General features: G+C 30.8%; 1 protein-coding gene across 1 annotated transcript; it reads right to left on the bottom strand.

Annotated features, from left to right (window-relative positions):
- Nucleotides 1-1247: 1247 nt before the first annotated feature.
- LOC111909957 (uncharacterized) lies at nt 1248-10757 on the bottom strand. The gene is made up of 10 exons (XM_042896523.2): nt 10333-10757; nt 8932-9936; nt 6193-7191; nt 5080-5973; nt 4596-4745; nt 3811-3917; nt 2759-3131; nt 2383-2634; nt 2183-2292; nt 1248-1713 (listed from the first exon to the last, which is right to left on the bottom strand). Exons 2-10 carry the CDS (start codon nt 9670-9672, stop codon nt 1305-1307), a joined length of 4035 nt encoding a protein of 1344 aa, XP_042752457.2. The 5' UTR covers nt 9673-9936; nt 10333-10757; the 3' UTR covers nt 1248-1304.
- Between the last annotated feature and the right edge of the window lie 6759 nt (nt 10758-17516).

The following is a 17516-nucleotide window of genomic DNA, read 5'->3' as shown; positions in this document are numbered from 1 at the left end:
TAATAAGGTTAACCAATATTTTATTACCGGATAACGTAATATAATCTATAATTTAAAGGAAAATTTGAGATAAAAATTAATACATACTTTGAATAACTAAAAAAATTAATATATGCATACCGACCGTGTCCAAATCAAAAATTTTAATGATAAAAAGCAATAGAAAAATTAAAAGTAAACCTAAAAGCAATAATTAACTATTTTATCAATAATAAAAATTAAAATTAACAAAAAAGTTATAAAAAAATTATCATCCTACCAAAGTCAATAAAATAAATAAATCACAACTTATCATCCGATAAATATTACCTACATAACAAGAAAACACACACACACACACACACACACACACACACACACATATATATATATATATATATATATATATATATATATATATATATATAGATCCGGTAAGAAATTTTTTTTGGTAGGAAGGTAAGAAGTTTTTTTTTCTACATATTTTTTTGACGAACAAAAGAAATGAATCACTAGATGATTCATTTGTAAGATGATTCACAAGAAAAAATTCCAAAAAAAACATCTTTATGATTCATTTTTAAGTAAAGTAAGAAAAAATTCACTTTTGTGACAATTTTAGTGAATAACAACAAAATCATTGTATAAATTAATCACCGAGATGTTTTTTTGAGAATTTTTTCTTGTGAATCATCTTACAAATGAATCATCTAATGATTCATTTTGTTTGTTCGCGAAAAAAATATGTAGAAAAAAAACTTCTTACCTTCCTACCAAAAATTTCCTTCTTATTTGATCTTGACTCTCTCTCTCTCTCTCTCTCTCTCTCTCTCTATATATATATATATATATATATATATATATATATATTAAATAAATGGTTTATAAAATATGATTTTATAAGACTTAATATCATCACCTTCTTATTATTTGTTATCAATGTGTTAACAAAACAGTAAAAATGGTATAAGAAATGTTAGCCGTCAAAAAGCAATTATTTCAACGGTAAATCTTTTATTTTTAGATAAATCTAGTCTATGTTGATAAAGAATATGCAACATTCAACCCTTGTTATTATGAAAATCAAAATAATATTATGAATTTAGTCAAGGAGAGTAATGTATATAAATTGAAAAAGTTGAAGGGAGTAATGTATATAAATTAGAAATGTTAAGGGGGGCAAAGCACCTGCTTGCCCTGTAATCCCCCGCCATTGTTGACGGCATGAAATAGGTCCATGAACTTATGGCTATAGGATTTCAAACACACAAGTAATTCATGAAAATTAATATTAGTTATGAACATAGTATGTGACCGAAATTTTCTTATGATATCGGCCGGAACTCAAGGCCACCTATAATAAGACCGGAAACAGTTCCTTCATAACTAATTAACTTCAAATCTATACTTAAATAATTGTTTTTGAGTACTTCATTTAAGTTGAATTTCCAGATCCTAACTTCCATCCATCCATCTGCCCTTGGTATTGGAGCTTGATTACTATCATGTAAATTCCTTGGGCTTGGTGATCTAAAATAAATAATTTCATCATCTTTGTTTTCGAAATGGGGTAGATCTCTTACTTTCACTGGACAATGCAGCCCACGACATGTGTCCGAAAGCTTGAACACAAGGTAGCACACATAGTTTGTATCTCGTGATAACATGCGACTTATAATCGTGCATTTGATACCAAATACTTGTTGTGGTAGAAGCTCAATCACCTCTGGAAATCTGCATATACATATATTATATCATGTTATTGCATGCTTCCCTTGACATGGAAAACCACTTATAAAAACAAAACTGTTGTCGATCTTCTAGTGATACATCATTGGTATCTTATTCAAATACACAATAATAGCATTTGAAACCATCAAAAGTTGGTGTATCATGAGATATTGAACAGATATTTGGGTATCCATACCTAAACACATTAATTTCTATTAGAGCATCTCCAACTATACTTTATTTTTACGCTCTTATTTTAGAGTGTAAAATAGAGTTGAGTTTGAGCTTTTTTTTAGAGTGTAAAATAGAGTTGAGTTTGAGCTTAACTCTATTTTACATTCTATAAATAGAGGGTAATGACAAAAATAGTGTGATATTGGTGTAGGCATATATGAAAGGGAAATGTAAAAAGGAAAAGTTTCTAGGCCAGAATGAGAAGACTTAATTAAGTTAGCCAGATCAAAAAGCAAACCTGTATTGATCTGTTTGTTGTGTTTTAAAACATTCCACTTCCGAATAGTTGTGTAGAGCCGCCTTTGCTGAAACCAGATGATGTTTCCTTCCATTCACATTGATCGATATCTGTAGGTCAAAGGTTTTCACAAAATTTATCACAAAAGCAAAAGGAAAATTTTCATCTTACAGATAACTTTTGTTAATAAAAAAAAGGACCTGTTCACCAGCATCATCGTTTCTGGAAAAAAAATTTGTAATCGAAGTTGCCTGGCTAGTTCCCAGGCTACGTACACTTGATAGACTAGTTCGCAGGCCATAAATACTTGGCAGGCGAGTTGGCAGGCTATAGATACTTTGCAAGCGAGTTGGCAGGCCAAATGGTAGGAGAGTTCGGATCCAATCCACATATGAGTTTGATGTTAAGACTTCTTGAACATCCATTAGTCCCTCCAAATTTTCATGTTCCGCCTGCATAAAAATTGCAAGGCAATTAATTATAACATGTAAACTAGAATCTCCATACGTCTTTGTCTGCTCCAAAAACATAAATAAAGAATCTAGATTAGGAACCAGAGAGTATTTTCAAACTTGCATTGTCAATGGCTCGAAATTCAATGCCTTGAACATATATGTTACTATCTCCACAGTAATATCGTGAGAAGCTCTCCAGTAAAAACTTAAAAATGATGTGTCCCCTGTTATTCAAGAATCGGCACAACTCAATCATCATCCACTCATTGTCTCTCCATGTTGCAAAATATGCATGTGAGGTTTCTGCGGTTTCGCCCCCATTTTTGTACTTTAGGTTTACATAAACAGGTTTAGTTGAAACTGTTCTTGGATCACAAAATTTGAAGACTAAATACACCCCATAAACCACATCGGGAGATAAACGATTGGGAGCTTTTGTCTTGATTTTGACATTTAGATTCATAATATCCAACATCTCTGCTACCACTCTAAACCTGCACATGTTGTAAAATATTAGCCATGACCCCATTCCCCTGTGTACCAGTTCTACTTTAAATTTAATATCTTCTTGCAAAAATTGTTCAAATATATGGTGTTTATGTAACGATATCTATGATTTGTTGAACTATGTGGAATCTAATGAATTCACACATCATCATCATATTCTTAGACAACTATACTATTTTTTTTTTCATACAATGCACTTAAATTTATAAAAGTTTGATTGAATATATTATTTTTTTAAATTAAAAAAAGTATATATTTCCAATTGAAAATTTTAATGATCATTAACGCCAAAATGGCATCCCACTATGATGGAGTCTAACCCATTAAATGTTAATTAATCATTTCATCATATTCAACCACTCCATTAAACTATACTGTGCCGATGATGTATTATATATGGGAAGTGATTCGTAGGCAACAGTTTTTTGTCATACACAACAATTCATGCATTATATAGTTGTATAATACAGCATTTTAAAGCACCAATTGTTGTGTATGGAGAAAAATTATTGTGTACGGATTAGCTCCCATTATATATTTCTTCTATTTCTTTAATGATGGAAGTTACAAATAGACTACGTCTAGACTATAGGTGAGGGTTCATTTAAGATGCTCCATGTTTATATGCTTGTATAAACAAACATGCATAGAGAAAGAGGGTAGAACCTTGATTCTGGAACTGATCGCCATCTATATCGACAATGGTTAATGTATGAAAATGTTTTTGCTGATATCATTTCATTTCTGTCTCCATTGCGGTCTTGTGCAAACAACTGTTATACAAAAGAAAACAAATAAGCCCAAATTCTGTTACATGTAAATGTATGTATGATTTGCACTATCTCTCACAATAATTGATTATATCCAAGATACTTTGTAAGAAAAGATTCGTTATTTAGTTACGCAAGCAGCACTGAACAATCAGGAGCAAGGGTAGTTGAGTTCTAAAGTTAGAGGACATTTTGGTAATTCCAGATATGTTCAAGTGAAAAGGCTGAGTGAAATTAAACAAACCAACAAATTGAGAACACTACCGTTTTTATAAATTACAAATTTAGAGACTCCCCCGCCCCCTAAAATACCCCCTTTTTTTTTCTTCCTCCCACCAGTGTAATCCTAGTTAAATTACCTTGTTTGTCCCGAAATCCTTCTTTTAAATCCCCATTAATCATTACATATGACACTAATAATCCCAAGTTTAGGGATACTCCATATTTTGTATTTCTATTTTACAAATTAAAAATAATTAAATTTAAAGCATTTATTTTGAGGTCCAAGGAGTATTTGGGATGGCTGCCTGAAGGGTGGAAATCATATCCAAAAGACAAAATGAACCACCACTAAAACTCATAGACTAAATTTATAATTTATCCTAAATTTAAAATAGAAAAAGCTGCAAAGGAATTAATGTAGATAACATATAGAAGTACTTAAATATGAGAGCAAGTTACCACTTTGTCTTCTTCAAGAAGGACTCCGTTGCACAGCATGTTATAGAGGTCCTTTTCTCTCTGATTAGAGATATCTAGAGAGTTTGACATCTGCAGGAATATTTTTTTATAGTTCTTGGGCAATCTGGGCTTCCATATTTCATAATCCTCCTGTATGTATATCAGTTAAACAATAAAAAACTATGTACCACACGCTTATTTGCACTTTCTGAACGCAACAATTTGATTTAGATAGATTCTGTTTATTCCTTACTAATTTCAAAAGAAAATTTAAACTATCCAAAAAAAATGGTTTTAAAAATATTATCATCCTTATTTATTAAAAAGATTATCTCTTTGTTTACTATTCAGGAGAAGCAGTACGTAGTTTAATACTTGACCAAGATTGTGCAATTAAACTTTTCATTAATTTAGTTTTACCTTTCATAATATCGGGTATTTTAGACGAACATTATTATTCTAGGAAATTACATTGAAATCTTACTTGGAATTCCAATGCTTTCTTAAGTTGTTGTAGCACCTCATATGTTGTGGGTCGTTCCTCTCTCTTGCGATGTAAGCATTTAAGGGCTATGCTTTGAAATGCAGTCAATGACTTTGGAGCAATTTGGTCCTTTATGCCTTCAAACACTAACTCATCAAGTTTTCCCTCATTATGGTTGTGCTCAACCAATTGAGATAGACAGGAGTCCTTCTGAGCATCATACCCCAATCTCCCACACAATATCTCAAATAAAACAATGCCAAGTGAATATACATCAGATTCTTTAGTTAAGCAAAGTGATACCTCGTATAGTGGGTCAACATAGCCGTGCGTGCCATAAGCCTTATCAATGACAGAGTCTATATCCTCATTTATTGGGATAATTAAGGAAATCCTAAAATCACTGATCTTTGCTTTCCAATCATCAGTTAGCAGAACGTTGGAGCTATTGATATCTCTATGAATCACTAACTTATGTGTTGCCTCGCCCCCATGAAGAAAATCCAACCCACTTGAGATATCAATGCATATCTCCAGCCTTTTCATCCACGTAAGACCACTGTCACCCAGGTGCTTGTCAAGACTTTGTCTGGACGCATACTCATAAACAAGGATTTTTTCATTCATTTTCTTGCAATAGCCTACAAGACCAATGATGTTCTCGTGTTTATTGTTCATAAGAACTTTAAGCTCGTTAGAAAATTGTGGTTCTCCATGACCATGCTTCATATCCAACCGCTTTGCAGCAATAGCATTACGTCCATTAGCATGTGTAACTTCTCCTTTATAGAGGTTCCCAAATTTTCCTCTTCCAATGAGGTTGCTGTCACTGAAGTTATGTGTGGCCAATTCTATGTCCTTAAGTAGGAATTTTTTGTAGTCTGAGGGGTTTTCCTGTAAATCATCAAATATTCGGTCAAATGAAAGGTCATGGGTTCAAGTCTCACTAGGAGACATAGGTGGTGTTTAGGATTAGATTAGGAGTAGGATAGTTTGCCGTTTCAAAATAATAATAATAATAATAATAATAATAATAATAATAATAATAATAATAATAATAATAATAATAATAATAAACATTGATTATATATAGTTTTAATATATACTACTTACTTGCAAAGATAATGCTTCCTCAAGTTTCTTGACAATTTCTTCTGCTGATGGACGTCGGGCTTGAGTTTCTGCCACACATTTATATGCAATTTCTGAAAATACATCCAAGGAATCTAGATAGGGTCTTTTATTTAGAGTGGAAATGTTTTCATCAGTTTCTTCCATTAACCTAGGATCTACCATTTCCTCTATTGTTTCGTTATGGAATCGTTGTTGTGCAACTGTTGCAATCCCTTTTGTATTTTTCTTGGTGTAAATTGAATCATAGGCAAGCCTCCCGGAAAGGATTTCAAATAAAATGACCCCAAAAGAATAAATATCTGATTGTTTATTCGAAGGGTGATATTCTGGATCCATGTACACCTGTGTGTGTACAATATTACCTTTCTTATCCATAGTGCTTGGTTTTTGATTCTTGTGGCAGAACTTGGAGAGCCCCAAATCAGCAATTTTCGCCTGCCAATTCTCAGTAAAAAAAATGCTACCGCTTGTTATGTGACCGTGTATTATACTTGGTTTGTCCTCCACTGGTCTATGAAGGTATATCAACCCACGAGCAATATCAATGCAGATCTTCAAACGTTGCACCCAAGTAAGATTACCCAAGTAACCAATGTTTCCCAAATAATCACGGAGGCTTCCTTTAGAAGCATGCTCATAGATAAGTATTATACTAGTACCTTCCTCACAAAAGCCAAGAAGAGAGACAACGTTGGGATGCTTATAAGTAGTAAGCATTCGAATGTCTGCAAGGAACCCTTGTTGTTTGTCCTTTCTAACCAATATGCGTCTTATAACTACAGTGCTACAACTTTTCATGTGGAGTTCATCTCTTGTCTTTTCTTGTATTGTAAAAAAACAATTGCTATTGAAATGGTCAAGTGCTGCTGTGTACACCTTACCATATGCATCTAACCCAGTGAGGTATGTTTTAGAAAAATCCTGGGTGGCCGACTGTATATCAATGAATGAGATCGGCAAGCGTTTCAAATTTGTCTCCTGCAACAATAACGCACTTATATTAATAAGAGAGTTACAACATATATATGTTAGTAAGGATGAGAATAAAGGTAAACAAGTTCAAGTTATCAAGTCATTCGTAAATTTTGTGTTCATGTAAAAGATAAATATCCAAAATATACAAGACATAAAAGAATCATCATTAATTTTTTTTTTTTCGATTGAGTTAACCGTCTTAATATGGGACTTCCAAATTAGAAACTGAAAGTAAGGGCTTTGGTAAATAACGGTGAACTAATTAATTAAATGGTTCCTACCTCTTACTCTTAAAGGTTAAAACTTAAAAGAAGGTAAGATTGTTTAAGCATCAGTTCCAAGGCCATGATTAATTCAGAAGTTGTACCAAACGCATAGGATGTTTACTGATTTAGATGTAACAACGGAATACTTTCATTCAAATGTTACCAAAGAGTTGAAAATGTATTCCAAAAACAAATTAGGGACATTAGAACATTAATTGTAGCAAATACCTTATTAAAGTTGAAAGTGAATGTATAAACACACTTTAATTTTAAGTAATTTTTATCACTTGAACATTATATTATTCTCAAAATAATCCATGTCGACCTAATTCATGATTTTAGGTTCTACCGGCCAACAAATTCAACCGCTTAACTAGCAACCAGTCACTTAGCTCTTAAAAACCGGTTGTACACATAGCCAATGAAAACTAAGTGAAAACTAACCGGTTAAACTTCATAATTGGGCGAGATGATGATAGCAGGCCAGTTGGTTGATGGTTTGAAACATAGAGTCCTTGAGTAATACTCGAATATGGCTTACCTCACGTTTTGGCTTTTATAAACTAAACAAACTAGGATAGTTTCTTACAAGAAGCAATATTGTGGGAGCGGAGGGACTAATATTTCATTTTTTTACTCATTTAAAAAACAGATCGCATATCTTTCGATCCCTTTCACCCACTTATCAAATATGAGATTTCTTAATTAATGACTACACCTTTGCTTTTCTTAAACCCAGTTATTAATAAGAAAACACCATAGCAACTTTGCTTTTCGTAAACCCAATCACAATTAAAAGCTATATAACACAATATTGTTGGAACTAGGAAGTTGAAAGTTATAGCTTTTATTTGTATAGAAACGTTTGGAAAAATAGCTGAAAGCTTTTAAAAATATAAAATTACATGATGTCTATGTTTGAAACTTTACGATATATGTAGAAGTACAAAAGTTTCTTAATCTTTTAAGTCCAAGAATAAGTAATTAAAACAAATTAGTGTTTCGAAGTTTCAATAGAGAAAAAAAGTGGAAGGTTCATTTCCCTCCCTAATTTCCTTCCAAATATTTGGAAGTTTTTGAAGGGAAAAAAGCAAAATGTTTGATTTTCTTTTTATTTCTCCTCAACCCGGTAACACAAAATACAAATTTCTTTTTCCTTTCCTTTATCTTCTTTTCATTCTTTCCCATTCTTTTTATTTATTTATTTATTTTTGCTAAAACTCAGGAATTAGGTGTTAAGGTCATGTGATGGATATTATCCAAAATGTCTAAAACTAGTAGATGTATTTTATTATAACTTTTCTATAGTTTGATAAATCAATAAAATTAATATTTAAATATATTAGTAATACAAATCTGTATAAAGTTCAAGTCTATTGGTTGTGTATTTAAATTTCAAATTAACATCATAAATACCACAGTTACCTTAAAATGAAAACGAAGCAACATCAAGTTATTTTTGTGGATATTTACTTACTTGCAAACATAATACGTCTTGAAGTTTCTTGATGATGTGTTTCGCTGTTGGACGTTTAGCTTGTGTATCTTCCAGGCACCGATATGCAACTTTAAAAAATGCATGTAAGGAACATTGATTGGGTCGTGTAGATATAGTGGAACTATTTTCATGGGTAGTTTCCCATAATCTATGATCTACCATATCATTCATTGTTCCTTCTTTTAAGCGTCGACGTGCCACGTGTGCAATCCCTCTTGGATGCTCCTTGGTGTAAACTGGATCGTAGGCAAGTGTGCCAGACAAGATCTCAAATAAAACAACTCCGAAAGAATAAATATCTGTTGCAGTTGTTAGCTTACTCTTTTTCTCATATTCTGGATCCAAATACACTTCTGTACCAGCAATATGGACTGTATGGAGACTTTTCTCTTTCGTATTCTCGGTGCCATATTTGGAGAGCCCAAAATCAGCAATCTTTGCCTCCCAATTCTCAGTTAACAAAATGTTACCGCTTTTTATGTCACGGTGTATTATCCTTGCTTTTCTCCCTGCCTTGGTGTGAAGATATTTCAGTCCGTGTGCAATATCAATGCACATCTTTACACGTTGCAACCAATTAAGATTAAGAAAGTTATCGGTGCTTCCCAAATACCTATCAAGGCTTCCTCTGGAAACGTACTCATACACGAGTATAATATGAGGGTCTTTACAAAAGCCAAGAAGAGAGACTATGTTCTGATGATCACAACAAGTAAGCATTTTAATCTCTGCATCGAACCCTTCTTCTCCTTGCTTATCTTTTCTAATTTTTATACGTTTTATAGCTACAGTGCTGCGTTTCTTTGGAGGTACTCCACCTTTCTTCTTCTTCTCTAATGAGAAGAATACTTTTCTATCAAAATGATCAAGTTCTGCTCTGTATACATCACCATATGTGCCTTCGCCAATGACTGTCTGAGTGAACTTCTTAGTAGCCAATTTAATATCTTTAAATGGGATCTCTAGGTGTTTCAATTCGTTTCCCTGCAAAATTGTGCTCAAGTTAAAAGAGTTTTGTAGCCAATGTATTCTAGTAGGATATATAAGAAATAACTACAATGGAAAAAATTTACTCGAAAACAGTAGGTAGGGTTTTTTTTTTATTAGAATTTGTTTTTTTTTATTAGAATTAAGTATCATTAATGGGACTTCCATATTAGGGTATCAAGAGTACTCCATGCCACCATATAAAAGTGATTTCACCACTTCACATCATCAAAAAAATAAAAAATAAGTTTTAGTTATCAAATAAATTAAACAATAAATGAAGCATTTAAAAAGTACTAAATTTAATAAAAAAAATAGGTTACATTAACTTTTATAAAAGAAAAACTACATAAAATTAACATAACTCTGGAGAAAACAATCACATCTCCTTACATTTTTTGTCGATTCGTCTTTTCCGTGGTGGAGTATTTGGATTTTGTTCCATTGGGGGAGAGTATAGAAAACACTATTAGAAGGTAATTTAGTGTGTGTAATAAAGAAAGAAATTAATGATGTGTATAACTATAGGTGCACTTATATGTATTTATAGGTAAATTTTATAATGATTTGATTTTTTTTTTGTTCTTAGCTGTTGAACAGTCGAAAAGCCAAACAACCCCTCTTTAACATGCGTTGCTAGCTCGTTGTTTCAATTTGCATGGGACCACACAACGTCCTACCATACAACCACCAAGATGGTGTATACGTCTTGTGGGTCCGATTAGAAACTCTATTTCCCTATCATATATAGTCTCTAGGATTTGTGATCAATGTTTTAAAATCTAGGTCAACCCGGCCGGTTCAACCGGTTGGACCGTGACCCAAGGTAGAAGGCGGATCAATTGAGAGCAGTTTTTTTTTGTAAAAATACGGATCAGATTGAACCGGCCGTGTTTCCCCTAAACCGCGGTTCGACCGCTTATGTCGAACCGATTAAAACCGGATTGACACGTTTTAATAGAGTTTGGATAGTTGGATACAAGTAGCGAACGCCAAAACAACGAGCCGTTCAGTGGCGGAGCCAAGATCAAGGTAAAGGGGTATCCCAATTTTTTTTAGGGTAACCTAATTTTTTTCCCGGGGTACTTGGGTTTCCCCGGTTCGGTTTCGGTTTTAAACCCAAATCTTAATCGAATCCTTAGCTAACCTCAAGTCTTGTTATATAAACATGAAATTGAAGTATATTTTGATATTTGAATCGATGTCGGACTCAAAGTAGATATTAAATAAAACTTGAGCGTAACAGGTTTATATAATAGAAAAAAATGGTTGAGTTTAGATGTGTTTAGCGATATGGGATAGAATAGTTGGGAAAATAAAACAAAAGTAAACAAAGAATATGTAAGAAACAACAATTGATCTAAGACCTTTGCTTGAATAAGCCAACGCCTTAACCAACAGACTAACTATTTGTCTGTGTTTATAAGTGGAGGGATGCGTATATATACACTATACCGAATTTTTTTTTAGGGATACGTAAACAAAAATTACACTACCGAAAAAAAATTTGAGGGGTATCCCGGGCTACCCCGGGATCCCCTTGGATCCGCCCCTGGAGCCGTTTGCAGTTTCTTCAATGTTTTTCAATGTTTAAACTTTGTGGACAATAAATTATTGGTTTTATATGTTTATACAGTATGCAGGAAAGTAAAAATATATAAAAATAAAAAAAGACCATAAACCAGGTTGACCCGTGAATCGGTCATCATACCGGGTCAACTAAAAACCCAGGTTTTAAAACATTGTTTGTGATTCAATTTTTTTATCACCATTATTGTCGGCCACTCAGTTTCCTCTATCACTTGAGAAACATGTATTTTTCTTCACCTTACTCTAGCTATCCCAATACACCATCACCTCTTCCATCTCTCTGTACCCAAGAATGGAGCGACCATATCCAATATTCTTTCTCGTATTAATTTTTACTAACGCTTCAAAATACCCTCACTATCGGTCTATGTTAACAGCACGACCTCCTTCCACAAAAAAAAAAAATCTTACAATTATTCCTAAATTGTTGTCCTCATTCGTCTCCGATATCACTTAGTATCATCGCCTTCATCCATCATGCCTTTATACAACCTTATACAACCACGACTTACCATTTTCATGTCTCCCATTTTCTTGGTTTTTATCTCTAATAGATAACTGAAAAGATGAAAACCTAGTATGAAATTCAACCTAGGGAGCTTTGATGTAAGTTTTACAATAACAATTCATATTTTGTTTTTGAAGCTATTTGTTAGAGTATCTTCTCTTTCTCTTTATCTTTTTACATGATTGCTTCCATCTTTACAATAGTGAAGCAAAAAACCCCAATTTTAAGCGAACGACCTCTCCCCTTGTTACTCCCACCATCCATTTTTTTCTTCTTCTTCAAAGGTCACCGTGTTTCCTCTCTCCTTTACTTTCACTGAATAATCCTTCAAATTAAACAAAAGAGCTCTTATAGATTATAAGGGTGGATAATCTCCTTCCTTGCTACCTCAAAAGACACCTTCTATCGTCTTAAATGTGACTTGAGTACTGATGACCCAGATAGATGTCAGCATGCCTGAGCAATGTTAAAAAATCCAAAACCCAATACCTAAGTGTTTGGGGTAGGTATAGTTATGTGTTGATTAGTGTACGTAGTTGAATCCGATCCTGCTTTAGTTAGGGTTACCTTTTGTCTTTTGCCTAAGTTATAAGAACGATAGCTAGGGTTTTAGTTATACAATCATAAAAACTAGGGGCCCAATTTTCATCTCATTTCCTGGTAAAAAAAATTATTTATAAAATGTTTAAAAGTATTAATTAAAAAACATCAATTTTTTTCAGGAGTAGAGCTGACCTTAATTAGGAAAACTATCTAGGTTCGAATCTCATTAATTACATTTCAATAAGTTTTTTATTTTACTATAAATTTTTTATATAAAACATGTTACAAACAAGAGTTCATGTGAGTTGCTTTGTATGCTCTCAAATATACTTTTGGAGTTCTCTATATAAATTTATATTCAAGGGGGGGCTTTTTTATTCTTAATCATGCCTAGATTAACTCTAGACAAGCACTTTGTAGACAAAGTAGGTCGACGTATGCCACATTAACTGAAACGGGGTTAATTTCAATTGTCTTTACGTGTGGTATTTATTCTTGCTTATTCCCAAGATGCTGGTTTCTATTACTAAATCGCAAGCTTTCTTATTTAAAACCCCTCCATCCAGTGATGTTAGTATTGTTGTTGTAAGATACTTTTAAATAGAGAATGATCGAACAAATCATGAAGAAGAACATCGTGAGGAGTGCACGATTAAAGAAGCCAAAATGTATTCCTTTGCTATTACAATATCATCTTGTCTCCATGGGGAAAAATGTCCTCTTAATGTTTTTTTCTTTTTTCCAAGGCTACACTCTCCTTCTACCTATATATATATATATATATATATATATATATATATATATATATATATATATATATATATATATATATATATAGACCTGGCAATTCCAGACACGAATACACGCGAATACACGAATCTATGAGAGACACGACATGACACAAATACATCTTGAAAATTGAGATAAAGCTTATTTCTCATTGTGTAATCATATCGTGTAAAATTTGTGGCTTACACGTTTTCATGACACGAATACACGAATTGCCAGGTCAATATATATATATATATATATATATATATATATATATATATATATATAGTGGATGGTTCAATTGAGAAAAAAAGGTTGAGAACGAGAAAATAAATCAGGCCACTCATTTTGAATCTGCCACTTTATCGCTCCAGCGTACCGAGCCGACGAAACAGATCATATTCGTATATGAATACATATATTCATATATGAATATGTATAATGGAAGTGATTCTTCATATATGAATATGTCGCTGGCGGGTGGTGGCAGAATTACCGGTTGTTGTTGGTGGGTGGTTATGGAGGTGGTGATGGTGGCAGCGGTGGTTGGTAGCGATGGTAGTGGTGGTTGGTAGTGAAGGATGGTGGTGTATTCATATATGAATACACTTATATTTAGATTCATATATGAATATTACTCATCCTTCATCGGCCTGGTACGTTAGAGCGTTTTGCAGCAAAGATAAATAATTGGCTGAGACTGATTCCCCATCTCAGTCTTTTTTATTTTCTCAATTGAGCTTACCCCCCCCCCCCCTCTCTCTCTCTCAATATATATATATATATATATATATATATATATATGGGTTTATTTAGGGTTAGATTAATGTGTTTGTTACATTTATTGTATGCTAAAATGCACCAGTAGGATTTTGTTAAAATTAAATAATTATTTAATTAAATAAATTTAGATATTAATTGATTTCCATAATTGTATATATATTAAATGTTATCCATAATTATAATTGTTTTTTTATGGAAACTAACTAAATTCGTCATTAATATCAGTAATAACAATATTTCAGAATGATTTTTTATTAAAGTTTTAATGTATGGATTCGTGTTTTATTGCAGGACACATTCACTTAAAATAAAATAAAGTTGCATTGAATATGAAGAATGAAAGTATTCTAGTAGAATACACTCCCGTTATGTTAGAATACAATCTCTATTTTTTTTATACAAATTCATTCTAAAAGAATATTATTGCTGACATCAATGATGAATTTAATTAGTTTCATAAAAAAAAGAGTTATTATCATAAATATCATTTAATATACATATAATTATAGAAATCATTTAATATTTATCTTTATTTGATTAAATAATAATCTAATTTTTATTAAATTCTTATTGGTATAGTCTAGCACACAATAGATGTGAGAAACATTTGAACCTACTTTATATATATATATATATATATATATATATATATATATATATATATATATATATATATATATATATATATATATATATATGTCCGAATCCAGTAGTAACCTAAAAATTTGTAGGAACCGCGATAACTATTCTCCACCAATTATTTTGTCAAGGCACAAATGCCAAACTCATTTACTTGGTCGTGACACGTTCGCACGCGGGGCATATACATGGAACATAAGACAGACTCGAGGGAATAATCATGTGCGACAGACGTCCGTGCAATGTCATTTAAACGGGTTTTTCTTTTCTTTTATAATTGTTTTGGTTTTTTTTCTTTTTATTTATTGTTTTTTTGTTTTTCGTAAAAAAAAATCAATGTGTTTTTTAAATAGATATACGCTCGTTTTAAATATTTTATTTATTTTTTTCATTTTTTTTCAATATATTTTTTTCTTTTCTTTTTGTTTTCTTTTTATTATCTTTACTACATACTTGAAGATAGTAGGGATTTTTTTTGTTATTTTTTGCTTCTTTTTTGCTTTTTCTTGATCTTTTAAACTAAATATCGGTTTAAGTTTTTAATGTTTAACAATTATAAAATTTTAAATAAGCAGAATACTGAGGATCATAATATTTTTACGTTCATACTTTTTTTTAATCATATTATTTGTGGATTATAAAATTTTGAATGATAATATTTTAAATCATAACGATATTATGCATCATATATTTTTGGATTATATTAATTTGGATCATTTTAATTTAGATCATAATATATTGAATTAAATAAAGTTTTTGTTGAATACAACATTTGGATCATTATATTTTTTGAATCATTTGATTTTAAATCATAAAAATATAACAATTAAGGATCAGTAAATATTTTAATCAAAATATTTTTAGATCATAACATGTTAATGATCATAAATATATTGAATCACAATATTTTTTTAATCATAAATATATTGAAATATCTCTATTTGGATCATATTCTATTCAACATTTAAAAAAAAAAACTTTAATCTTTTAAAATCAAGTTTGGTATCTAAAAAACCTTATTTTTAAAAAATTCTTTTTACAAAGTTATTAAAATAGTTAGTAGAAGTATTCCTTAATTTTGAATAAGTTTTCGATAAATTTTTTTCTGGGTTTTTTATAAATATAAAAAATAAAAAATCACATTTTCATGATTATGCTCATTTTGAAGAGAATTAAATTTTATGAACTTTGGTTTTTTCATAATTGTTTTTCAAAGAAAAAAAGGTTATGGCCAAAAAACAAAATGGGTGGAAAAATAATAAGCACAACCACTCAGAAAGTGACATGTGTCGCTGATCGGTGGAGCGTGTGTGGTGGAGCATAGCAGCGAGTTTGAAAGCACGTCTATTGTGACGCTCATTTCCGGATTTTCCATTTTGACACATTTAACCATTTTTCAGAAAATTTTCAAATATTTCAATTTAATTACAAAATCTGCCATTACGAATTTAAAAGAAAAATGAAAATAATATATTAATCATAGCCATTCAATTTTGAAGATTAAAGGACAAGATGGGTCCTCGCGGTTCATTTTAAATTTTAGGTTCTTACTTGATCATATATATATATATATATATATATATATATATATATATATATATATATATATATATATATATATATATAGGGTGAGGTTCAATAGAAAACTATAATTAACCAAAGAACCAATTTTTTTTTCAACTTTTAGAACTTATTTTTTTATCAAAAAAAACTAAAAATACAAGAATTCATGACTTTTTATCATTTTTCCAATGATATAAAATTTGATTTTTTTTTACGTCGAATTCACAATATGAATCTTCGAAAATTCACAACGTGAATTCAGATTCACACGGTGAATCCGAAAAATATTTTTCACATTCACAATGTTAATATATGAATTTAGATATTTTTAAATTTTTTTTTTCGATAAAAAATAAGCTCTAGAAATTGAAAAAAATATTTGGTTCCTTGAAGAACCCATAATTATGGTTATTTATTGAACTTTTCCATATATATATATATATATATATATATATATATATATATATATATATATATATATATACATATATATATATATATATATATACACACTAGATTATAGTCGCGTTAAACGCGGAAAACGCATAAAAAAACATATAATCGTTTATAGATATTGTATAATGATTATAAAAAATATATATATATATGGTTATTGGTGTTATTGAAATGTGTAGAAAATACATTGAAAACGATAAATATATATAATCATTGAAAGATCTCTTTGTAGACATCATTTTCTGCTTTATTAGTTAAACGACTTTTCTCGTCTCATATAGTTATGATATTTATATATTTATAAACATTTTAATTAGACCTTCGTTGCATAATAATGTTACCTAATTTAAAGATATATTGACAACCAATATACCGCTTTTTCTATGACATTAAATATTGACAACTATTTCCTTTATTCAAATAAAGTTATGTAATATAATTTATAAAATGTTAAATGTTATAGAGATTTAATTTTAGTATATATCATCAATGGAGATTCTTTTCTAAATCACGATTGGTTTATTTTAAATTGATTATAGATATAAATGTTAGCTTTTATGTTTGTTCTTATTTATTTGGTGTTCGCAAGAACTTTGCATTAGTTTTGACGCAACTTTGAATAATTTTAGTATATCATCAATGTAATTTGATATATCTTTCAATTATATGAAATATCAAATAATGACATTTCATTACTATTGTGATAATTTAGTTTATATATTAT

The sequence above is a fragment of the Lactuca sativa genome, chromosome 1 (genome assembly GCF_002870075.4).
Source record: "Lactuca sativa cultivar Salinas chromosome 1, Lsat_Salinas_v11, whole genome shotgun sequence".
NCBI lineage: Eukaryota > Viridiplantae > Streptophyta > Magnoliopsida > Asterales > Asteraceae > Lactuca > Lactuca sativa.
The sequence above is the reverse complement of the archived record's forward strand: the minus strand, read 5'-3'. Positions and strand labels throughout refer to the sequence as shown.